The sequence below is a fragment of the Mirounga angustirostris genome, unplaced genomic scaffold, assembly GCF_029215605.1.
Source record: "Mirounga angustirostris isolate CCGP_5_RB_7025 unplaced genomic scaffold, mMirAng1.0.hap1 SCAF_4, whole genome shotgun sequence".
Lineage (NCBI taxonomy): Eukaryota > Metazoa > Chordata > Mammalia > Carnivora > Phocidae > Mirounga > Mirounga angustirostris.
In genome coordinates this window covers 135,998,798-136,025,794 of record NW_026991712.1, presented here as the reverse complement: position 1 = coordinate 136,025,794, position 26,997 = coordinate 135,998,798, and the positions used below count along the sequence as shown (strand labels likewise).

The following is a 26,997-nucleotide window of genomic DNA, read 5'->3' as shown; positions in this document are numbered from 1 at the left end:
GGGCACCCTAAATATAACTGTTTCATTCTTTATCCTAAAATGAACCAACCAAACAAACAAAAATTCGGTTAACAATAACAGGCGGCATACATAGAATGGAGGAGAAAATTTAAATTAGAACTATCAATTCACTGCTTTTTTTAAAAATGTGCCAAAAGGACTGATAATCTAATATCTTGCTCCCTAGAAATCTCTGGTTCAGTTTTGGTTGCAAGTTTACAGAAAATCCTAACCCAATTCCGTCGACAGCAAAAAAATTTATTATCTCATAAAAGTAAATGTCTAGATCATGTCTTTATTGTCTTAGTCTTTGCTGGATGGGAATCACTCACATATAAACTGAGAAATCGTGCACTGGAATGAGAATCTGGAAAAACACACATTTCATAGCACAGAGATTAGTAAGAAGACAAGTTATATGTTACGCTTACTAACTAAGGAAAAACTGGCCAAAAAAATTATAATCACAGCAAAGTAAAAACTCTAGAGAAAAATGCACCACTCCTTATTTACTGAGCCTGATTTCACTTATTTCAGTACACAGTGACAGTGAACTTGACCTGAATGCATATGTAATATGATTAAATATTTTGCTTTTCTGTAAGGATTTCTCTGGATAGAGTTCAGGAAGTTTATAGATTCCCTGAAATTATACTGCATATCTTGTTGTGTGTGCATATGTACATTTGTCCATAAAGAGGGTCTATAACATCCATCAATTTCACAAAGAGGTTTATAATCCAAAAAAAAAAAAAAAATTAAGAGTGATTATTAGTCTACACTGAAAACAAAACACCAAAGTCAAACTGGCTTTCATGTGTGTCATTAACACAATTCCAGACCTGAATGTGATGGATAAACAAAGGAATGTGATGGATAAACAAACCTAAGTGAGGAGAGAATTGCTTTTTATTTTTTACTTACAAGGACGAGGGCTTAGAAGACCTTAATATCCATGGAAATGAGAATTAGAAAACGTTCACATAGAACAGTAGATCATTTTATGAAAATTTTTTAAAGAGTGATAATTAAGTATAATTAGAACTTGGATTTCCACATATATTTTAAGTGAGAATCTTTGTGATTAAGTGTGAAATCCTCTTTATACTTCAGAAACACTAGTTTTTAGAAGCCTAAATCTAACAGTATTATGCTGGGAAATATGACTAGTAACTCCACCTTTAAGTGCCCTATTGAGAGACAGTGGGATCTATCAACCTCCCTAGATGTCATGTCCCTTTTTACAACATTTAGATTTTATTCTAAGCCCGAACTATTGTAGACAAACCAAAACTATGGACTCCGGTGTGTTTTAGTCCATTTGAGATGCTGTATCAGAATACTATAGGTTGAGTCGCTTCTAAACCACAGAAATTTATTTCTCATAGTTCTTGAGGCTGGGAAGTCCAAGATCAAGGCTCTGGCAGATTCAGCATCTGACCAGAGGCAGGCTCCTGGTTCACAGCAACCTTAAATGGGAGGGTGTGGGGGCGGGGGCGTAGTAGGGAGCTCTTCAGGGTCGCTTTTATAAAGGCACTGGTCTCATTTATGAGGGTCCTACCCTCATAACCTAATCACCTTGCAACGGCCCACCTTCCAACACCATCATATTGGAAATTAGATTTCAGCATATACATTTTGGAAGGACACAAACATTCAGTCTGTAGCACCCTGGTTTCTCCTATGTCTTTTCTCTTTCATCTTCAAAGCAGGAGGGTAATTTGCCACATCCACATATCAGGAATTAAAAGCTGCCTCATACAGAGCATGCATTTGAACTGTTAGAGCAAGTAAGCACCATGTGAGTAAGTTGTATATATACTTCATATACACATACACATGTTTGTTCTATAGACTCTTCTTCAAACAAAGAATTTGCATAACTTTCTATAATACCAGTTCTAAGTATTACTTATTATTGACTGGCCTACCTATACCTTTAAAGCTCAGGCTGACTGGAATTGACAAAGGCAGGTAGAAACACACCTTTCAAGAATAAGCGTAGTCAGGGGGGCACCTGGGTGGCTCAGTCGGTTAAGCTTCTGACTCTTGATTTCAGCTCAGGTCATGACCTCAGGGTCATGAGATTGAGCCCCATTTCCGGCTCTACACTGAGCATGGAGCCTGCTTCAGATTCTTTCTCTCCCTCTCCCTCTGCCCCTCCCCCCAAACTCTCTTTCCAAAAAATAAATAAATAAGAGTAGTCAGGAGTGTGGAAAGGTCTATATCAGCATGAAAAACACTGGGAATCACACGAGAAATAAGCTCTTTTTTTGTCTGCTTACTAACTGGCTTTCATTAATTCATTTATTCAGAGACCTAATTGGTAGTCAGAGTACTCCCCCTTTTGACCCCTAAAATCTATTCTCAATATATCACTCTTCTGCTCAATATCCTCCTATCTTGTCCAAAGTAAAACGATAATGCTTTATAATGGTCTATGAGGCTCTCATAGACCTTTCTCCCCTTCCAGCTCCCACCTCTCTGATCTTGTCTCCATCACTGGTGTCCTTATTTACTCCACTCTAGCCACACTGGCTTCATATATTGCCATAAGGCCAACCCTATCTGCATCTCAGGGTCTTAGCATTTGTTGCTCTTTCAGCCTGGCTGAAATCTGCTCCAGCTATCTGAGTTACCTGCCCCCTCACCTCTTGCAGGATTCTTCAGCAGATGTACCAGAGACCTTCCCTGTCCATCCTGTGCAAATAGCAACACTTCTCCCCAGCTGCTGTCGGCACTTTCTCCCTCCCCATCGCCCTTCTCTCTAATTAACATGTTGCATGTTTTCAGTGTCCACTGTCTGTCTCTTTCCCCACTAGAATGTAAAATCCATGAGAATTGGGACTTTGAGCATTTTCTTCGTTCTTACATGCTCAGCATCTAAAGCAGGACCTGGCGTAATTGCTGAACGAGTTGAGTTGAATTACTCTCCTAACACTTACAGAATGACAGCTATGTGCCTGCCATTGTGCTAGACAGGGGTTATATCGGCGAAAATAAGACTTGTGCATAAACATAATACATAGCCCACTGTAGGAGAGGTGTAGTTATGGTGCAAGGGGAGTTAAGAAGGTTTTAATAATAATCTTCTTTAAATCCAAAGGAGTGGTATAGCAGCCTACCAGTCACTTTGTGGGTCTGTGCCTAGACCAGCTGGGTTCTTCACCCTGTTTCAGTTTCCCCAGCACACCATCGCAGGTGTGTGGCCAGGTGTGCACCTGGGAGCCTGGTATCCATGACCTTGGCATTCCAGCAATGTGGCACTTGAGCCAAATTAATACTGGTGTTTTCTTATGCCCTTCCAAATGAACTGAGCCTTTGACTTGAGATGACTGCATATGCTGAGTCTGTTTTCAATTATATCGCCATAAGTAGTCGCAGTCTGTATTGCATATTGGTAGACGGGAGATTCAGTAAATTTCATTGAAATTATGAGATCTGAAATTTATGAACAGATCATGAGGTGACATTCTTCTAAATTTAATTTCAGCTCCAGGCAGTGAATCATTTTAATTGCCGTTCCTTTGTTATTCACTTTCAAGGAAACACCTCAAGTTCAAAAATTCTATCACAGTGTGAGTGGGGGAGGGGGAGGATAAAGTCAAACACAGCACCACATAGAGAAATGATACAGAAAAACCATGTGGATTTGCTTTTGCCTGTGGTTCCTTCTCATCCTGCACCCAAAGCCTTCCCCATTTGCTTTCAGACCATACACTGGAAACCGAAATATATATACTATGTTATTTATATTGTTATATGCTATGCTATGTAATCCATTCAAGTATAGTTACACTCTTTCTCTGAGTATTGACAACACCTGTAGGAGGCATTTTGACACCTGAGACTTTCTCGGTTGCTCATTGGCAGAGAAGTCCTTAACTTTTGCTGTTGGCTGGGGAATACATCTCCCGTTACTTGCTCCTATTTGAACAACCCTGGTGCTAGGGATTACTTCTTTACTCCCCTGGAAAAATTACGTCTCTCAGCTATTTTCTATCCTTTCCTTATCATCACATTTCAATTATTTATTCAAGTGTCTGTCTCCCCAGTGAAACTGGAAGTTTGGGCAAAGACCACATTTTGTCCTGTTTCTCACTGCCCATTCCAGGGCATTACGTAATACCTGGTACATTGTATAGTCACCCTATGTATAATTGTTCCATGTGTGAATTTATTTTGACATTTTATTGAGTTCCTACTCTGCACTATGCTCTGTGTCATGCACATTTGCCTTTCTAGAACCCAAGACACAGCACTTGCCTTCACAATAGTGGGTCAGATATGTGTAAGAAGCGATGAAACAGTTTAAAAAAAATCTGTACCTCTGTCCAATGAACTTAGAGAAAGGAAAAAGTAAGGAAGGCTGAATAAAGAGAATATTAAGGGAGGTTTCAGAAAGGCCTGCCTTTGAACTGAGTCTTGAAACCTGAAAAGAAGTTTGCCTAAGACCTGAGCCAATGAAAGGGGATTGTAAGTAAAGGAAGGGAAGCTGCGTCTGCTCAGGGGTATGTACACTTGAAAAGAAGACCGTGGGCTTACTTATCACAGCAGTACATAGAAGTCACATTCATGTCAGGGATGTACTTCCGATGACCTCACATATATCAAATTCACACCTTTCCTGACCAAAATTGTCCAGCATGTCTGTTGATTGGCTAATGTGGTACTGCCCGTGGCCATGGGGAGAACCCAGTTTATAAGTCACTTAGCCAGGTGACTTTGAAATTTTGCCACTCTTCTTTTTTAAAGATTTTATTTATTTATTTGACAGAGAGAGACACAGTGAGAGAAGGAACACAAGCAGGGGGGAGTGGGAGAGGGAGAAGCAGGCTTCCCGCTCAGCAGGGAGCCCGACGTGGGGCTCGATCCCAGGACCCCGGGATCATGACCTGAGCCGAAGGCAGATGCCTAACGACTGAGCCACCCAGGCGCCCGAAATTTTGCCATTCTTGACAAGTGTTTCATTTGTTGGGATTCACATGATTTCAAATTTTATTCGTAACATGAGTTTGTTAATATCTCCAAATTGCTGGATTTTTAGATTTCAGTAATTCAAACTCAAATGAAATGTAGCCATGTTGCATACTGATAGGAACAATCGTTAAACAAGGGTTTTCCTTTAGTGAATATGTGCTGGAAATATTCATTTTTCTATAGAAAATTTCAGATCCATAAATAGCCACTGGGTGAATTAATAAATCAGTAAATTTTGCCTGTGACAGCTGAGATACAATCCAGAAATGTAATATAAATGAAGAAACTCGGTGCTTTACATTGGTTTGTATTGACTACTTCTCTCATCAGTCGCCCAACACTGTAAGCCCTTTGAAGAGAGGGGCTGTTTTGCTCATTTTAAAATGGCTTCCCCACTCAAAACAAACAAAAATTATACAATTAGGAGTCGATAAACGGTTACTGACTTAATAAACACTCCCTCCCCTCACTGACTAGTTTTCAAAAGAGAAACTTTATCCCCCACCAAGACACCACTTAGATCACAGTTTGAGCAACCTGGCAAAGCAACTGAGCGATTCTTTGCCCGTTAGAGAACATTTGAGCCACAACAATTGTTGCTGCCAACAACACACCGAGTGAGGGCAGATGCTGAAGTCTGATTTAACAAGGGCTCTGACTAATTACTGTTGTCTTCTAGAGTTGTGAATCATATCCTGCACGTCCACATATTGAAAAACATCAAGAGTAGACTGGGTTTCAGGGGAAGTCCGGGCTCAGCACCAGTAAATAAAGCATGGTTTATGTATCTAAAGGAGAAGGAAGACAGCAGAATTGGCACCCCAGCTGGGAGATCGTCAGTATTCTCCAGAAGAGATGGAAGTGCTAACTTCCAGAAACCAGAATTTTCATCCAGAGCAGTGCAGAGTTACGGATGATAATATCTGAATGAGGGGTGGGCGGGCAGGCGGGGGGGGGGAGACGTGGCAACTTTAGGAAGCTCACCTGCCCCCCACCTCACCTCAACCCCAGCCTTATACGTACAAGGCTGTAGCGGTTCTTCACATAAGCTATTTTAAATATGTTCCAAGGGCCATCTCCCCTGAGCCACATGTGTCTCATTAATCACCGTTACACAGCCATACGAGGTGACTACGGGACAAATAGAGTTCCCTATACTCAGATGTGAGCAGAGTTTCCATCTATGAACCCCAAGTTCCCTAGAGTGTACACTCCTGAACTTAAAGTTATAGAAGTTCTTGTTTTGGCTATTGTGCACATGACAGGAGGCTGAGCTGGAGAACCCACTTGCATTGCAGGATCTGGGCACTGGGACAGCCCGGACACATGTACTCCAGGAGGCAGATGCTAGGGAAGCTGCCTGTGCCCCCGGGCGCTATCCAAGCCACATGGGCAGGAATACCCACACACTGGGGATGCCCCCTGCACCACGGAGGTCACACACAGTCCTCCTGCGCTGCAAGAGCCTGGCACGAGATATGCCCTAACTACTGCAGGAGGCTGCCTAGCAAGCACCCTGCAACCAGGAAGGAAAAAAAATCTCTTCCTCCTGCAATGTCTTTTCAGCGCCCTCTACTGACAAAATTTAACATGGTGCCTGTTGGCAAAGAAAAAGTCTATAAAGGGCCCAATAATAATTCGCTCTGTGCAGGCAATAAAGGGTGAATTGGACCTACATTGATTTCATGTAGAAACTGACACAGTGATTATGAATTTGATATGAAAGTGCAAAGGACCTACAATAGCCAAAACAATTTTGAAAAAGAACAAAGTTGGTGGATTAATACTACTTGATTTCAGTGTGATCCAGGGATTCCACTCCCGTATCATTTACCAAGAGAAATGAGAGCCTATGTCCATACGAAGACTTGTAGAAAAATATTCATCACAGCTTTACTTGTAATACTCAAAAACTGGAAAAAATCCAAATGTCAACCAATGAAAGGATCGAAAAGAAAAAAGACTGTGGTATAACCATATGCTATGCAGGAATAAAGCCCTGAACTATTGATGCGCACACTACACGGATGAATCTCAAAATAATTACAGAGTGGAAGAAGCCAGATCAAAAAAAAAATCACATACACTATGATTCTGTTTACATGAAATTCTAGAATGTGCAAATTAATATGTCGTGTCAGAAAGCATATTAGCAATTGCTGAGGGATAGGGAGTGGAAGGATGGAGAAGAGCAAGAGAGAGGGGTCACAGAAATGCAGGAGACAACTTTTAGGGATGCTGGGTACGTTCAGTAACTTGATTGCATGATGGCTTCACAGGTGTATAAGATATCAAAAATTATGGAATTTTACACTATAAATGAGTGCCATTTTTTGTATGTCATTTATGCCTCAATAAAGCCCCCCCCCTTTTTTTTTTAAAGATTTTATTTATTTATTTGACAGAGAAAGACACAGCGAGAGAGGGAACACAAACGGGGAGTGGGAGAGGGAGAAGCAGACTCCCCACCGAGCAGGGAGCCCGATGTGGGACTCGATCCTGGGACTCCAGGATCATGACCTGAGCCGAAGGCAGTCGCTTAACCAACTGAGCCACCCAGGCGCCCCTCAATAAAGCCCTTTTTGAAAGAGGATTATTCTTCCTTCCAAATTATCATCCTATTGTGCTAACTTATATGACTGATTTTTACAATTTCAGCCAAATAGACATGGGATAAAGATATAGCTAGGGGTGCCTGGGTGGCTCAGTTGGTTGAGTGACTGCCTTCAGCTCGGGTCATGATCCCAGGGGTCCTGGGATCGAGTCCCGCGTCGGGCTCCCTGCTCTGCAGGGAGGCTGCTTCTCCCTCTCCCACTCCCCCTGCTTGTGTTCCCTCTCTCACTATCTCTCTCTCTCTCTGTCAAATAAATAAATAAAATCTTAAAAAAAAAAAAAGATATAGCTAAATGGAAGCAAGAAGTTTACCTCTCGAGTACAGAAAAGAACATGCTCAGGGCACCAATCATGTTACTGAGAACTAAAATAAGTCCCAGTGAGTTGTGTGATGACATTGTGCAATTGATTTAATATCTTAAAATATGCTGCCAAAGATTCAGAAATCGAAGAGACAGAGAACCATCAGAACAGATGATTCTATCTGTGAGGTGAACATATAGACTTATCTACAGAAAGACAAAAGCTGCATTTTTCTTCTGACAGTTCAAAAACACATTCAGCAAATGACCACTCTTTTGGATACGTGGCAATACACCTTGCATTCTCGGGTCTTAGGACCGATTTAGTAGTTGACAGTGGAATTGTAAGAGCTTACCTTTGGTCTCTCCTGCCGTGTAATATTGTTACATAAGTCATTTCTTTTTCACAACTGTTTTGATTCACAGCATATTGACCTGGGTTTCCTCTCTCCCTTCCTCTCCTGTGTTCTGATATGCCAGGTGTATCGTGAAGATTACTGGAGAAATGGTTCTGTCCTTTCCTGCTGGCATCACCAGACACTTTGCCAACAACCCATCACCAGCTGCTCTGACTTTCCGGGTGATAAATTTCAGCAGGTTAGAACACGTCCTGCCAAATCCCCAACTTCTCTGCTGGTAAATATATTTTGCACAATTTCTTTAGAGATGTGCATAGCTTAGCACTGGATACTTACATGAGGGATATACCTTAACAAGAATGTATCCCAGTAGAGAAATTACCGCTACTCCGATATGTTTGTAGATTCAACCCAGAGCTTTTGCCACCTGTCTAAGTCTTCCGTGGGTGCTCATGTGCAGATGCGTATATGTATTCTAATGGCCAACTATCTCAAGTGGCTAAAGAGACATTTAGGGTAATAGAATCTGTATTAGTGACAGTTTATTCATGGTCTGTTTTACTGACCATCAGTAAACAGTGGATAAGGATGGTGGGAAATCAGCCCAATAAAAGGAATAAAATCCATTTGTTGTAGTAGCATCTTTTAAAATCAAATGATATGTGAACGCTGAGCTATTCTTCACATGAGCTTGAAAGTCTTTTTTGCGAAATATAATTTCATGGTCATGGTAATTGTTTCGATGGAACTTTACATATATTCAAAGAAGCTTATGTGAGCTGGTTTGTATAAATATACTTTTTCACATTTTCTACTATTACATCTGCACATGATGGCTTTATCATACCTACATACGTGCAGATTCACCCAAACATACACATGTATGAAGCTATTAAAAATGATCAGCTATACAAGTTAATTATTGGCAATGAATGAGACAGAAGATGTCATTCTTGACAGCTTCCTCTCCATCAGGTCCTGATATTATACTTAAAAATCTGTCTCTAAAGTGGCCATGTTTTTCTCTTTACTGTGACCTCCCCTGTCCAAGTGACCACTGTCATTTTCCCAGACCACTGAAATGGCTTTCTTCCTTCCCTTTCTGCGCCCAATCTTGCCCCATGCCTACATATTTTACACAGCAGCTGAATGACTTTTCCTGAGGTGAATCAGGTGATCGCCATGCATAATCCTCAGATGGCTTCGCATTGCGTCTGTACCAGAATGGGAACTTAGTACAATTGTCTTTGAAGCCCTGAGTCATCTACCCTCACCTGCTTTTCTTTTTTTTTTTTCCATTTATATATATATTTTTTATTCTTATGTTAATCCCCATACATTACATCATTAGTTTTAGATGAAGTGTTCCATGATTCATTGTTTGTGCGTAACACCCAGTGCTCCATGCAGAATGTGCTCTCCTCAATACCCACCACCAGGCTAGCCCATCCTCCCACCCCCCTCACCTGCTTTTCTGTTATCAGCTCCCACCATCGTGCCTCAGAATCCTTGTAGGTCCAGTCAGACCTGGCAGTCTTAAGAACAGGCGGAGTCCTTTCCCACGTCAGGAATTTGTGTGCTTGCTTCCTCTGCCTCCAGTACTATTCCTATCCCTCTGCACCTTGACCTTGACTCACCCTTCAGATCTCAGCTCTGCTTGGCCTCCCCTGACTATTCCACTTCCCTCTCCACCCCCAGCCCCCAGCCCCAAACTAAATACGTCCTCTTGTTGTTCTCTCTCAAGGTACCCTATTCTTCCCCTTTGTCCCTTGCTAGAATTAATAATTATATATTTATTTCTGTTTCTTCATTCGTCCATGTCCCCCACTAGACTGTAAAATCCATGAGGGAATGGAACACAGCTCTTAGATCACCATCACATCCTCGATATCTTCCACTGCGCCTGGCATCCAGTAAAGACTTAACTAACATTTGTTGAATGAATGAACCACTCAACTATGATTTAAAGAATTTAGTCAAGCTGGATATTTATGTAGAAATAACTAAAGGCTGGGGCGCCTGGGTGGCTAGGTTGGTTAAGCCACTGACTCTTGATTTTGAGTCATGTCATGATCTCAGGGTTGTGAGAAAGCAGGCTTCCTGTGTGGAGCCTGCTTAAGATTCGCTCTCTCCTTCTGCCTCTCCTCCCCTGGTGTCCCCCCCACCCATTCACGCGTGCACACATGTACGCACGTGCTCTCTCTCTAAAAAAAAAAAGAAAGAAAAGAAAAAAGAAATGACTAAAGTTTGTTGGTATTTAGAATTGAAGGACCAACGTAGTCACTTTCTTCACTGAGTGAGACTTTTTCATTCCAGTGGTGACAAAACAGTCACAGGTCTTTCAGGTGTTTACGAAGATCACCTTCCCCTCTTTGGTCGTTGCCATGGTTTAACTAGAAAACTTGATTCCAGGTTTAAAAGTATAACTGGGTGTTATACACAAACAATGAATCATGGAACACTACATCAAAAACTAATGATGTAATGTATGGTGATTAACATAACATAATAATAAAAAAAAAGTATGGAAGGAAATGGTCACCCATTAAATGAAAAATAAACATAAAAAAATCAAGATTAGAAATCAGCAACTTCTTATTTCAAGTTTCCCTCCCTGCTTTTGATGGGCACATTGAGCCAGTTAATTTTTTTCAAGTTTTTATTTAAATTCCAGTTGGTTAACATGGAGTGTAATATTAACCTCAGGTGTAGAATTTAGTGATTCACCACTTAATGTACAACACCCAGTTGAACCAGTTAACTTTATTTTTCAAGATTCCTCCATCTGCAATTAGGGATTATGTGCCACCATCTCACTGGTTTGTTTATTAATGAGACAAATGTCACAGTTTTTGTTGCATCTTCAGGTCGTCAAGTGGCCAAGATTTTAGGCATATTTGCAAGAGTTTTACATTTATATTAATATATCAGTCCTATGAATTGAATTAAATCACACTCTGAGTATGTTTTTGTCTGGCAAAACACTATATAGACCCTTACATTGTTATTTGCTAAGACAAAAAAACAAAAACAAACACTCCTCATTCATTTGGACCTTATAAACCCTAAATATTTGATTATTGTGTCAGGACTGTGACTGGTAAGGAAAGCACAGTCATGGAATCTCTGAGGGCTTGTTATGCAGGATGGTTCCACCATGACCGCTACTATCCAGAGTTTTTAAAAGGCAACACGGTCAAGTATTATTCTCAGTTGCAGTACAAACCTTAGACCCAGCCAATTCTCTCATTTATGTGTTCTGCAAGACTCCATTTAGGATAACAGCTCGGCACCTGAAGACATTTAGGTTTGCAATCCCTCGAGAGGGACCAAATGGAAGTTTACGTCTACTTTTCCCTAACAAAAGGGGTTTGCTTGTAAAGAATTCAGGAACAATTGCTAAACCAATCATGAGACTAAAGAATTTTCAAGACTTCTTGAACTCTTGCATTCAAGAATTGCATCTCTATCTAATTGACATCTCTAGTCGATACTGGCAAAGCTTTCTCGAATATTTATTAAAGCAAGTTCTCTGAGGAGTTATTGTAGGTATGGGACTAAGCTTAATTTGTTATTAAACTTAGACTATACATTTCCTTAAAAAATAGTGTCACTGAAATTTTCCCAGCTATTCAGATCTACTTAGTACATATTAATGACATGTTGCTGGATATTAATTCTGTACCTCTTTTTGGCACAGTGGGAAAGTATGACCTGTGGTCCACTGACCTGGGCTGGAATCCTGACTCTGTTACTTATTTGCTGTTAACCTTAAGCAAATTACTTAATTTCACTGACTTTCTATTACTCTTATCTCCTGCTTCTGGGTAAGTTGGATGCTTTTAGGTCATAAAAGTTTAGACAGCCCTCATCAGCATCCTTAGCCCAGCTTGACCAGGAACAAAATCTCAGGGGCCAGGAGTCTTTTCCGTCAGAGTTACAGAGTTAGAGAGCTTTGTTTTGTGCTCAGCAACCCATACCAGGGCACAGCAGAACCACATGGGTCATACTCAGATTTGGGCCACAAAACCAGTCCCTCCTAACAGATCAGTAGCAGTTTTAAAGAAAGCCCTGATTTTTTTTATGACTCACTCTCCTAATTTGTTTGACTTTTGGAGGTGGAGTCATAGCAACTTACTTTTCACCTGCCTTCATCACTTTATTTATTTGGGGACAGGGGAGCAGAAGGAGAGGGAGAGAGAGAATCTTTAAAAAAAATAGATTTATTTATTTATATGAGAGAGAGCACGAGCAAGGGAGGGGCAGAGGGAGAGGGAGACAATCTCAAGCAGACTCCCCACTGAGCGCGGAGCAGACACAAGGCTGATCTCATGACCCTGGGATCATGACTTGAGCCAAAATCAAGAGTTGGAGGCTTAACCGACTGAGCCACCCACATGCCCTGAGAGAGAGAATCTTAAGCAGGCTCCACATTCAGCATGGAGCCCAGCGGGGGACTCAGCCTCACAACCCTGAGATCATGACCTGAGCCGAAAGCAAGAGTCAGTAGCTTTACTGACTGAGCCACTCAGGCACCACTGCCAACATCACCTTCTTATTACCACCCTCTGTCTTCTTTTTTTTTTTTTTTAAGATATTTATTTATTTATTTATTTATTTATTTATTTATTTGACAGAGAGACACAGCGATAGAGGGAACACAAGCAGGGGGAGTGGGAGAGGGAGAAGCAGGCTTCCTGCTGAGCAGGGACCCCGATGCGGCGCTCAATCCCAGCACCCTGGGATTACGACACAAGCCGAAGGCAGTCGCTTAACCAACTGAGCCACCCAGGCGCCCCACCCTCTGTCTTCTTAACCTCTAGTTGTCACTCAGTAAGTGACTCGTATGTCAGGTTACTGAATTCATTGGGCCCTCAGTTTCCTCATTATGTGGGAAGTGAGCAGAGGCTTTTCACACTCTTGCCCGATTCCTTTTGTCATTGAGACAAGCATTTTCAAGATACATTGAGTGAAGGACGTGTGGACAGACATCTGAGCAAAACAAATCTCTAGGAATACCAGACTCCTGAATTTATCAAGACTGCACTTCTCTATTTTCACTACTCTGATTATTATCATTCACATTCCAGGATCATCTTGTAAGTGCAGTGACTGTTTTATGATTTAGATGTCCTTCAGTGAAATACCATGGTAGCGTTAGTATCGCCCTGTTCCCCTCAGTTGGAGATAAAGACTGTGTTTACATTTGGCCGAATATTTAACTCAGTAATTTCTGAGAAACTACTGTTCAAGTGAAGTTAAAAAAAAAAAAAAAAATCAGTGTACTCAGCTCCTTGATTGCATTAACTGACTAATTCAGAGGAAAACTAGTGATGTAGAAAGGGCTATTAAGTTTGGGTTAATATATAATTCACTCTTTAAAGCAACCAGTTATCATCAGGATTGGTTGATATTACTGGGTACTCACTGAGATTCATAGCAATATAATCATGCCTCCCTATGGGTATTAATCTATTAATATAATGCCATTCAGAACTGCAATTGTACTAAAACCATACTACTGCTAATAATATGATCTCTACAGACTGGCAAAGATGGAGATAGAAATCAGGTGACAATTTGCTAAGATGCTTCTTTTGGTAGATATTTGTCACAAGATGCTACTCAATAATTTTTTCTTCCCAACTAAATAGCGATAATACTCAAAATGATGCCAATACCAAGGAATTCTGGGTAAACATGCCAAATTTGATGACTCACCTAAAGAAAGTGTCGGAACAAAAACCCCAGGCTACATATTATAATGTGGACATGCTCAAATATCAGGTAAGCCTATTCATATGGTCGGGGTGTCTCTTTCACATTATAAACGTATAATCTAACATGTCTAACATTAACGAAAAGTAAATAAAATAGCATTTCTTTTAATATAACTTAAAAGCTATAATTTTTAAGAAAATAAACTTAAAAGGCTACTTGAAGACTACAAAAATGAAGTTGCAGAAACTTCCAATAATTGAGATTATAAATATTGGTAAACTAGTTCACTGTGGTGGTAATTTACCGTCCGGGTTGGAAAACACTTATGTATATTGTTGTAAGGAAGCCACTAAAAGTAAAGTATCTACATGACGGAATATTTTACAAAAATGCAAATGAATGTTTGTCCTGTAAGCATAATATCCTCTAAGCTTTGGACATTATCAATAATACTGAACAAACATGATACCACAGAAATTCATCACCTATATAATTAAAATATAATAAAAAATGCATTTTTATTTAACTTTTTTTCCCCAAAACATTTAAACACATTTAGTGACTGCTTTAAGCTTCTGAGAGAAATGAAAAAGAGCAAGAAAAGCAAACTCCAATAAAATGTTTCCCTGAATGAGAAATTAAATTTTGAGGCACATGCATGGTTCTTCATGCCCAGAGGGGTAAAAATAAACCTGTACTTGTTTTTTTTCACAAACATTCATTACAAAGACACGTCTACATTGTCACTTCTGATTAAAAACATTTTTTTTTACTCTTAAATGCTGTGGGATTTTTTTTTTTTTTTTTAGTCTCCATATTTGTCATTAAGTGAATCTAGGAAGTAGACCGAATTCACCTATTGCAACCTGAGGTTGGTGTAAAGTATTAAATTGTAGGCAAGAAACTGCATTCTGGAATTAAGTCAGCTTCCTACCGGCCACTGACTTTAGGCACTTCATCTCCCTGAACCTCTGTTTCCTCATCAGCAAATAAGGACAATAACAATTCCTACCTAGATATTTTGTAGGTTGTTGTGAGGAGCTAATAGCTTAATATATTTCAAAGTATTTGTAAAATGTAAGTAGCCCTAGGCCTGCCATTTTGTTTTATTTATTTATTTATTATTTATTTAAAAAAATATTTATTTGACAGAGAGACACAGTGAGAGAGGACACGCAAGCAGGGGGAGCGGGAGAGGGAGAAACAGGCTTCCTGCGGAGCAGGGAGCCCGATGATGCAGGGCTCGATCCCAGAACCCTGGGATCATGACCTGAGCAGAAGGCAGACGCTTAACAACTGAGCCACCCAGGCGCCCCGCCGTTTTGTTTTAAAGTGAGCTCTGAGGAATCCTTTTTGCTGTTGTTTATTTGTGGTGGTGGTGTTTTCCAAGATTGCAAGGAATTGGGTGGGAGGCACAGGGAGCGTTTTTGTGGGACTGCCCTCAAATCTCAGCATGTTTAGTTTCTGGCCACCAGGAGCATCCCCCAGGGCCTGGGACAATCAGAAACACACCCACACAAACCCAAAAAGCGCCATCACTGGGGAGAGGAGCCACTGTGAAGTCAAAAACCACCACTGAGACAGAGCGCAGAAACGGGCAGGGAGGGGTCTGTCTGCTCTGCTTTTGATTTACCTTAAATAACGTATTTCCAAAGCAAAGTTCATTTGCAGAGGATTATGCTGCAAAAAACATTTAAAGTTTAAAAACATATAATGATAGTCTAACTAAAATTGTCATCAAAAGCCATGCCTATCATTGTATACAAGAACTCATATCTGGGCTTATTTCTGCAGCAACCACTGCTGCCTTATGAGCTCAGCCTGCCCTCAGGCCCCTTCCCCATGGTGTCCATATGTGCAGGCATTGCTAGGCCTAGAGGGAGCTGTTTACTTAAAATCAGCAAAACTCATACTCTGAATAAAACCCCAAGGGTGTAGACATCACCCACACAACCCCCGCGGTGTGAGTGTGCTGGTAAAAGAAGAATCTCCTCCAGGGCGCCTGGGTGGCTCAGTTGGTTAAGTGACTGCCTTCGGCTCAGGTCATGATCCTGGAGTCCCTGGATCGAGTCCCGCATCGAGTCCCGCATCGAGTCCCGCATCGGGCTCCCTGCTCGGCAGGGAGTCTGCTTCTCCCTCTGACACTCCCCCCTCTCTTGTGCTCTCTCTCATTCTCTCTCTCTCAAATAAATAAATAAAATCTTAAAAAAAAAAAAAAAAAAGAAGAATCTCCTAAAGCTATTCATCATCACAGTGAATAGTTGAGAAATAATAACATTACGAATTTTTCACTGTGGATCCAGAAATCAAGTTGGTATTATTGTCTTTAGGTAAGACAATGTTGTTGCTTCTGCAAACACGGCTTTTCCTTGGTCAAACTCACAGTGGATTCTAACTAGAATTGACGGGAGACGGTAGAATGTACCCCTTCCAGTTAGAGGATATGGGTTCAAGGGCTCACTTTGGCAAATCCCAAAGGAGTGACAGTAACCTGCTTCGTCTCACCCACTGGTGTGTTATGAAGCGAAAGTATGATAAGAGTATTAATAGGTAATGTGTATGAAAATGTTAATGCTTTACTGTATGCTGATCCACATAAAATGTCTTCGATCTTCCCTGACAAGCTTATGGGTAGATATTACTGTTATAATTCCCATTTGGCAGCTGAAGAAATTACTGAGACTGAGAGAGGTTTAGTGACTGGCCCAAGATCACTGGGCTTGTAAGTGGCCGTCAGAACTCACCTCCAAGACTGTCTAACTCCTTGGCCTCAGCTCCTAAGCAGTGTGCTACCACCTTCCTACCGGACCCAAGTGCATTGTAAACTCTCAAGTGCTACAGAGAGTTTAGCGACTGGTTTTGGTTTTAACCTGTAACAATTTCCCTGCAGCACCCAGCTCCCTTTCACAGGGCGCCCTTCACGGTGCTATTTACTGAGAGACCTCACCTGTGAGCAGCACCAACCACACGATGACATTTGACAGCTCAGAACCTTCCTATGGGAGAGAATCACAACTTCTGGCTTTGCTTCAGATTAACAGTTGAGCCTTAAATATTCTCTTTCCTGTCGTTTGGCAAGGTGTCTGCCCAGGGCATTCAGTCCACACCTCTGAACCTGGCCGTGAACTGGCGGTGCGAGCCGGCCAGCACTGACCTGCGCATAGATTACAAATACAATACGGATGCAATGACAACTGCCGTAGCCCTCAACAATGTGCAGTTCCTGGTCCCCATAGATGGAGGAGTAACCAAGCTCCAGGCCGTGCTCCCACCCGCAGTCTGGTAAGGAGCCACCAGTCCCCTTTCTCTTTCCCAAACGGCTCTTTCCGGGCAAAGGCCTCACAGCCTTCTTAGCGTTTTTATTTCCTACAGGACGACATCCCAGCAGGCCTGTGTGTCAGGGTTCAGGGCAGGAAACAGAAACCAATATGTTATTTTAAGCAGAGAAGGATTTAACACAGGGATTAAATGCTCACACAACAGTGGAAGTGCAAGAGGAATAAGCCTTCGACTGGATCTCCAGAGCGCCGCAGAACTGACTCGCCAGGGAAGGTGCTCCCTCTGCTACAACCAAGAAGCAGAGAAATCAGAAAGCTGCCCATGGAGCCATTGAATTCAAGAACTCACCACTGCCACGTTGATCCAAGGATAAAAAAGTCCCTACCCGCCCGCCTTAACTGCTTCTCGGCGCTCACACAACTGGAGACTGGACTGCAGGCAGCACTTTGTGAGAAGATCCCCACGTCTCAGTTAGGCTGCTGGCTAGCAGGAAAGAACCACAAATATGGCAGGAGAAGGGCCTCTGCCCCCCTTCCATCCTCCAAATCTCAAGCAGTGCCTGTAATTGGTGCACCCTAATCTGCGTCTAGGACCCTAACTGCAGGGGCGTCTGAGAAATGCAGGGTTTTGTTTTGTAGCCTCTGGACTGTTAAAAAGGCACCACTAGAGAAGGTACGGGAACAGCCACTGAAGAGACACTGAGTACTGATAGTAGCTGTTAAAAAGAACTAGTTCTCTTAGTAAAAGTATTCTAGTTTTTCCATGGGATTGTCAGAAGCAAAAAATAGAACATTAAAAAAAAGTCATCCATATGACAGCTAAAACTTAAGTTTCCTGAATTACGACTTACCGTCTATGATAAGTAGTTGTGTCAAAAAATTTAACTGCATTGTCCTCTATATGTTTTCCTATCTGACAGTGTTGTGGCTAGTTACAATAAGGAACAGAAAAAAGAGAATTTATGTGTGGATGGATAGATAGATAGATAGATAGATAGATAGATAGATAGATAGATAGATGATAGATAGATACATAGATAATGCTTAAATTGTAGTTAACATTGTCAAGATCCATTTCTTTAAATTAACACTATCTAGAAAAAATATGGTATCCATTAAACAAAACATTTGCATACACAAAAAAGCCTTTTACCTATTTTATTTTTAGGAATGCTGAACAACAAAGAATATTGTGGAAGATTCCTGATATTTCTCAGAAGTCAGAAAATGGAGGTAATGTAATCACAGGCTTACTTTATTTAATATATAAAGCTGAAATAACTTTCAGGTTATTAGAAAACTATTAAAATATACAGCGTTAGAAGCAAGCAAAATATTTCACTTTGCTTTGGTGTATACTCATTTCAACCAATAAAAAGCAAATAATTCCTCAGTGAATCCTCTACTTCCCCTTTTCTGCCCAACCCCACATCAAACATACCATACTTCAAAAAGAGAAGAGCTTTTAATGAGACATGTTTTCATTTTGTGTCAGATCTCCACTCCCTGGTAGTTGAGGTATTTCTCACTTTCCTCTGACTAGGAAAATAACATTGCCTTCCAAGGAACATGATTCCAAATTTTGAAGTACCATTTGGTTGAATTACACTTTCATCAGTGTGCAAAAAAAGTTCCTCATGATATTTCATCATAAATTTTATTCATCAGCATTTTGTCACTGAAACATATACTGTTTTCTAGTAAGTTAGATTTTGTATGTTAACTTTTGAATACAATTTCCAAAACTATATCCAGCATGTTGTGTTGACTGCTATCTTGTAATGATACTCTTTTTATAGGGGTGGGTTCTTTATTGGCGAGATTTCAGTTGTCTGAAGGCCCAAGCAAACCCTCCCCGTTGGTCGTGCAGTTCACAAGTGAAGGAAGCACCCTTTCTGGATGTGACATTGAACTTGTTGGAGCAGGGTATCGGTTCTCACTCATCAAGAAAAGGTTTGCTGCAGGTAAGTGGGCATCCTGTGGGTTTTCATTTGCAAAAATAGGTCGCCTTAGCTACTCTCTCAAGAAGGAATAGTGTCTGATTTGCTCATCTTCTTTCTTTTCCTCTTCTTCACTCCCAATCCCCATTTCTCATCCCAGTTAGAAAGCAAACCGATTGTAGAATGAAGCAAAAATGAGATGATAAACTGGAAGTCAGAATTAGGAAGGCCCTGGCTACTTATCTGGTTCTGTTTCTTCTGTAGGAATGACCAGTTATTCCCAGTATATACATTATATACACATATATACACTGAGGTTAATTTAATGGAGTAAATCCTACTGTTTTTATTTTGACAAACAAAATAAATGCTATGTACCTATGAATTTACCTCTTACCTGAAGACTTTTTTCTCCAACAAGGCTTCATAGATTTTGTATTTGTCAGGCATAGCTGGAATCTAGAGGATCCATCTTTCACTTTAAAATAAGCAACCTTAAAGAACCTAGGCCAGGTATCAGAAGTGGTTGCCCATGAGCTGAATATGGTTCCATGAGACAGGTTTTTGGCACAACATGATAGTTTGTTGGCGAAGGAGTCTCCAACACTAGGGTGATTATACTTATCAATGACTTGTCAGGATAACTCCTGGTTCTTATGCCCGCTGCACTCATGTAATTATTAGTTATAACCCTTCCACTCTCAAAAATGACCCAGGTTATATGGTTACTCTTCTCATAACAAGTTGGATTCCCACATCCAGAAACAAATCTCCCAACCTATCCTAAAACCCAAACCTCTGCAAAGTGTTCATACGTGGAAATGTGAAAAGGCAACTAGCTGGTCTGGGAAATTGAAAACTTAAGAAATTGTATATATTTTATACTAATATTGCACCCCATAAGATGCAGTATTTGGGTTCTAGGGGTAGGGCAGATAGAATAAAAATGTTGCCCATATCATAATCACATTATGGAACTACCAGGTAACCTCCTGATATGTTGTTTTGTTTTGCAGGAAAATACTTGGCAGATAACTAATAAAATCTTATGCAAGGATTTGGAGGATTCATATAATGGAGAACTGTTGTATGAGAAACAGGTTTTAATTTTGGTTTGATGGAAACAAACCAAAATCTGCACTTGGGACATATCTGCTGGAAATGTCCATGACTTTCAGCAATGATTTCCCTCACACAATACCATGATGACCAGTCTTAACAGTATTTACTTCTAGGTGTAATATTGTTAATGGTTTTAAAATGTAATTATTGTATTTGTAAATTGTACTCATTCCAGTAAGGCAGTTAGACACTTGAGTTTTAGCATTTTACCATTCCTAAAATGGATGTAATTTAAACTGTGGTATGTAAATTTAATAGTAGTACTGTTGAATGGCACAATGCTTACAGAGGTAGATTGCATTTTGTCAATATATAAAATTTAAATATAATATTGATAGCTGTCATAAAGGGGGTGCCACATACAAAGAAAATTAAGTGGAACCAGAAAAAAAAAAACTTCCTTTTCTTCAATCCTTAGTAGGTTTTACTCTAGTGCTAAATAAAAATTCTATCTTCAAATATTTAGTGGGTTAAATTCAGAAACTATTTCAGAAAAAAAAAGTTCTAAAGTTACAGCATATTCAAGAAGAGCATTAATTACCACTTTTTAAAAAGCTTTTTTTTCAAACTGCAAATTTCATAAAAATGCGAACTGTGTAAACAGGGCCTCTTATTTTTATAACTTGTGTAAAAAGGGAAAGCAATTCATATTTAAAGTTTAAGTATATGAAATTATAATCAAGAGTAAAGAAGATGTTGAAGTCTTAACTACTTCCCCCTCTCTCTGCAGTTTAACGAATGTGGAGATTGCTGAATAATATCAGATTAAAGCCAAAATTGTGATTTTAAAATTTCAAGACTTTCCATAGTTGAACTGCTGAACAACTTTTGCACAATTACTCTAAACAGTCTCTCCCATCTAGCATGGAGAATGGTACCACATATCTTTCTCTTTACCTGCAGGAATCAAAACATTAAGACTAAAATTCAGAATAAAAAATTAGTGCCCCGTTTAAGTCCAGAAGGAAAATTTCAATCATCATCATTTATATCGTTTGAGAAAAAAAAAAAAAGCTTTATAAATGAAATTCAATCCACATTATTGTGCAATAAATTTCCTTTTGGATAAGATTCATCGTATGTTAACTATAAATTTTTGCCATTCTCTGAGAATCAGAGAGTTATCAAAAATTTATGTCATAATTTAATTGTCTCAAGGTATAATTAAAACTAATTACTCAGTCTGGCCTCACAATGTGACTATTCAGAACGGAGAAGCACTTCTTCTGGGGTGGGTCTTGGTTGTAAAACTCTCCTCCTCTACTATCTGAAAACATGAAACTTCCTTTAAGTCATAGACCTTCTTTTAAACATGAACCAATTCTTATTCTAAGTTATACTATTAAATAACTGGAATTATTAAGCTGTTGTATTTATCATTAGTTGCTAAATTTTATTTTATGTTCACTTACATTTGACAAAGAATCATTAGTCCCTTTAAATTTTAGAATCAAATTAAATTTTGTAAGTCTTACTTTTAAAATGAGATTGTGACTGGCAATTGTTTATAGTGGAACTTTTTAAATTAATATTTGTACTTCTCAATCAGTGCTTGCTACCGAGAGAATGTTCAAAATGATCTGTTTTACCTCAGAAGAATTCCTACTATTCAAACACTCTCAGTTGGCTCCCCAGACAGTCTGGTGTGGAAGCTTTTTGGATAAATTATTAATATACTCATTTTAAGTAAAGATATTCAATTTAATTTGAAACCAAAATAGAAAATGCAAACTTTTAAATCCCACAAAACATGGGGAAACATCAAACACTGAAACCAATGGAGAGTAAGCAGCAGAAAACTGAGAATTATCCAGCATACGAATATAAAAATGCGTTTTTAAGTAATCAATTCATAAGGAAAACGTATTGAGTATTAACACGAAACATATTAAAAATGTGTAAATATTACTGGTTCTTATGTCTTGCTCTTTATATTTTATTTTATATAGTTCTAGAGTGAATTAGTAATTAAACACAAGGGTTTTTTTCAAAGAATAATTTTGTTGATATTGTAAAAATATAATTTAAAACATAGACTACAATAATCTCTAACATTATTCAAACATTTCCAGGAACTAAATTTGACACTATGAAGATCTCTTATGATCCCTTAGCTGGTCTTTGTGAAACAGAATGGAGGTCATTGGCTTCATAATTATTAAACTTTCAATAACCAGAACCTCAATAGAGAAGATATCCCTTCTCCTTTCAGAAAAATAGGTCAAATAATAACACAATAAACTCATATCAGGGCTTTAGATTTTGGTAGGTTTTTTTTTTTAATCTTATAGTTTACAATCTCCTCTTATACCCGTATCCATAGTACTGTACAATAAGAATTCATATTAGGAAAAAAGATCCTAGACAATGCAAGGGTCTCTACTATATATTAAAAAAAAAATTGTCAGGTTCATTATCAATTCCTAAAACAGAACAAAATGGGCAAGTACATATTAATATTTTCAATACCAGGGGTTAAAATAAAGAGTTCTCATTAACCAGAACACCATTTCTTGAGATTTATGATTTTAAAAGTTTCTGTTCTAACAAGATAGAAAGTATGAATGATATTGCTTTATTTTGACAACATGAAAAGTATGTTTTTCTTTTTAAATAAATTCCATATTTTCTTGATATTTTGAAAAATAAATTCTTGTTAAGAATTAGTCTGAATTTTACCATAGTTGGAATTTATAATTCCTAAGAATTAAATTTTTAATTATTTTTAAAGCTCTGTTCTTCTCTACACCTACAGAAAAATGAAAATTCACTGTATGGTATTTGGGAATCTATTTCACCTAGAAAGAAAGAATGTCCACATTTCAAATGGTTTTGAGTGAATAGAGATGTTTTATTTTTGCTTTTATGTATTTTTACTCAATCTGCAAAGTGTTTGAGGCAATCATGACACATATTTTCATTTCTAAATCTTCTTTTCAAAGAAGCCTAGTGACTACATTAACCTTATCGCAAACTGCTGTTGTGTGACGTTGGACAAATCACTGCCTTTCTCAGTTTCTCATCTTTAGAATGAGGGATCGGGATTGCCAGTGGTTTTCAAGTTTTTCTTAACAGCAGGACTTTTTTCTACTAAAATTGCATATGGGTAAAACAGCTCAAAACAATGATGGAGTTCCTGCAGCACTTTAGATCTGGGCGCCCCAACCCCACCCCAGTAGGATTTAAACACTGTCATAACACACCAGCCACCTATAAAATTTCTCCCACCTCTGAAGTTCCACGATTCGACTAGATCAGATAGATCCACTGTGGCGGCTTCATAAGAAAACTTGTACAATCACAGTAATTGACTGATAGATAATAAAAATTTACGTTTACTTGAGTACTTACCATATACCAGTCACTACAGATATTAGCTCATTTAATCCTCATAGCAACTGAAAAGTCAAGTACTCTTTGTGATTCCTATTTCACAATTGATGACATTGAGGCTTAAAGTAATTAATTTCCCCCAAGTGACATAGCAGCGGGAAGTAACCCAGTTGTCTTGACTGCAGAGGGGGCCCCTGACCAGTTTTGCTTGTTCATTCTGGGAAATAAACTCTTCTATTTTATTTTACTATACATACATCATTTGAATCCCAAGGTTAACGGTGCTATGAAAAATTAGTATCAAAATAAGGATGATTCCAATAGCAAAATTGTTGGAAAAGGGTATGTTTCTCAGAGTATGACTTGTGGACCACTTGTATTAACATACATTTAAAAGGGCAATGATTTTGGTTCAGTCACCACTATCCCAGAACCTAGACGATAGCAGGAATCAACAAGTTTATATTGAATGAATAAATCTCTAAGGATGGAGTTTAGGAATGTGTATTTTGACAAGCACCCAAAATCTGAGAACCACTGCCCTAATAGACCTCTGAGGTCCTTCTTAGTTATGACATTATATCAAATTTTAAACATTAAATTGAAAGTTGACTATCATTTTTCTAGTGAGTTTATTTTTTCACTCAGTCCATTTAACTTTCTCCAATCTTAAAAAAAAAAAAAAAAAGATTCAGGGCTTTTTCTAGGAAAATCCCTATCTTTTCCTTAAAGTTCTCCTGTCATGCTATCTAGTCTCAAAGTGGCCTGAAATGCATTCTCTCGTTTTCTTATTTCTGTCCTTTTCATCAATGTCCTAAAAGACCTAGAGAAGCAGTAGGCTGATTGCAAGCTGTCTCTCACTGCAAATACAAAGTCCCAATAAATGTCTTCCTCCTTGCAAGAGACACTCAGATGGATATGTAGATTGTGAGCTGGCCCTATTTATCTTGTAGACCTTTGAATTGGATGCTTTATAAGCATGGACCAGTGTCATTCTAGAAGAGTTGCACCAATCATTTTTATTTTTCCTTTATTTTTTTTCATAATAATCACAGCTGTCAATTAAATTTGAATGACACAGTAAAATATATAGATATCTACTAAGAAGATGACTTTGTTGAGTTTTGCTTTTTTTTTTTTTTTTAAGCTTTCTATTTCCTTACAGATTATGCATTCAGCAAAATCCCATTCAGTCTAAAAGTACTCATTTCGCTACATGGTTTTCTGACCAGCAATTTTTTTTAATGGAAGCAAAATTTTTTATGATATTAAAAAGAGGATGACCTCTAAATAAGTTAATATAAGTAAGAATGATGTTTCCTTGAAATAAGTCAAATTAAGTTGCTGATATGAATGTACAAATCGATCTGTGTTACACTGATTGAAGAAAGTGTTCTGATGATCCACCCCACCACTTTTAACCTTGTGCACTTCTGTTAGGAGGCTTTATTGGATTTTCCTGCTTCTTTTGTGTTTGGTTTTTTTTTTTTTCCATTTGGCAAACAACATCTAAATGTGATTCCCTCACTCATGAATTAAACATGCCTGCCATTACATTACTTTTTGTGCATGGAATGTATGGAGGGAAAATGAGGTAGAAATCCAATATTTAAATCTCCAAATATTAACAAACAACAACAAAAGAAAACCCACTAGCTTTTCTCTGGGTCATTGCTTTGATGTTCTGTCATCTTCTGTAGGCTAAAGTTGCAATTTTAGTATCTAATTCAAATTGAAAAATTCTTTTTGATGGAAAGTCAAATTTTAGGGTCTCTTGAGTTGACTGTGGTCGGATCTCCTATCTTCCCCTCATGTTTAATATTTGATCTCTATCCTAAATGAGTATTCTTGTGAGAGAAGGCACCTCCTTATTGACATTCACCATAAGTATAACAATTTATTCTCTAGGTATAACTTCTAAAGTTATTTTTCCTTGACTTATAGTATTTTTGATTGCCTCCTTCTATCCCTAGGGTGGTAGGTTGCTTATTCTAAATACACCTTTAACCTTATAAGAAAAGATGTTTCAATGAGAAGCAAATATATTTTTATGTGTCCCTTAATGCCTAAAAGAAAATAATTAAAGGATACTTCTGCATTCACCTATATTCCAGTATTTTCCAAATCGTGTCCAAGTCTACTGTTATTCACAAATGTTCACTGTGTCCTGAGAATATATGATCCTATGCCATAGTCCCCACTCCTCGGACATTTGATAATAAAGGTTAGTGTTTTAATGAAGCTTAAGAAAGTTATTAAATCACATAAACACTTTTTTTTTTTCTAAACACACCTTGAAGAAACTTTAGAAAAGCTTTCCTGTAACACCAGCTTACATATCCTTCAAGAACCACAAATAATACAACCAGGAATGTTTTGAAAGGATGCTTCTGGGTTCTTGTTTAACTTTAAGAAAAATTCCTGCCATTTCAAATGAATTAATATCATCTTAAATTTCATTAGTATATCTTAGTGAATTTAACTTTATCACCTAAAATATTCAAAATAAAACAACAATGTTGAAAACAATCCAAATTTTTTTACAGAATGAAATTTAAGAAATTGAATCATGATAGATGAACGCTGACCGCATTTTTACATAATCTTGTTAGAAACTATATGAAAAACGTTTTTAAATGAGAGGGATATATTATTTAGCAAAGATTTTGCAGAACCCTACACTCTATTAATGAACATTTCACAGTTCTTTTTTGCTAGGCCTTATTCTGCAAATCAATTGTTTTTACACAAAATCAGCAAAATTCCTTTAAAAAAATTCCTGGACAAACTGATTCAGAGTAAAGCTGAATCACTTTACATTTCTCCAAATATAGCTCAATTTTTAATTCATTCAGAGGTTGTGAATTGGCTTGATAGATAAGCCATTTATCATTTTAAATATTCCATTGAATGAGTATGTCATGCAAATGTTAATTCCATCTCATTTGTTCAGTTATATATTACTTCATTGACATTTTCTCTCCTTTTCTTATTTTTGACAAAACAAATGCTTAGTGTTATTCATACATGCATCATTACTTCAAACTATTTTAATAATACACCAAATGACTACCACTGGGATCACTGTCCCAAGGTCCAAAGTCAGATTTTTTTCTTTTCCTTGTGAGAGATGATAGGATGATAATTCTTATAGCTGTGTTGACTTTGCAGTTCTGTATTGAATTCTTGCTTTGTTCAATGGAGGTGCATGAAAGAGATTGGCTCCTGTTTGATCCGTCTGTTTCTCTCTCAATCTAAGAGAGTTGGAAAATTGCTCCTGATTATTTTTTCTTGAAAAAGCCAAGTGTTGGTATATTTATGATGATATGCTAATCTTATCTCTGAGCAG

The 26,997-nt window shown here is 38.5% G+C and overlaps 1 protein-coding gene across 22 annotated transcripts in view; it reads left to right on the top strand.

The window, feature by feature from the left end:
• The window catches only part of SGIP1 (SH3GL interacting endocytic adaptor 1), a 200,850-nt gene extending 179,202 nt beyond the window's left edge, over positions 1-21,648 (top strand). For 21 of the 22 annotated variants that reach the window (XM_064589000.1, XM_045897466.3, XM_064588999.1 and 18 more), the window contains 6 exons: positions 8,376-8,531; positions 13,909-14,041; positions 17,055-17,257; positions 18,422-18,486; positions 19,053-19,217; positions 20,210-21,648. In XM_064589000.1, coding sequence (XP_064445070.1) covers positions 8,376-8,531; positions 13,909-14,041; positions 17,055-17,257; positions 18,422-18,486; positions 19,053-19,217; positions 20,210-20,232 — 745 coding nt within the window. In that variant the 3' untranslated portion in view covers positions 20,233-21,648. The remainder of the gene's footprint in view (positions 1-8,375; positions 8,532-13,908; positions 14,042-17,054; positions 17,258-18,421; positions 18,487-19,052; positions 19,218-20,209) is intronic. The other variant, XM_064589002.1, reaches the window with a different exon arrangement.
• Positions 21,649-26,997: the final 5,349 nt, after the last annotated feature.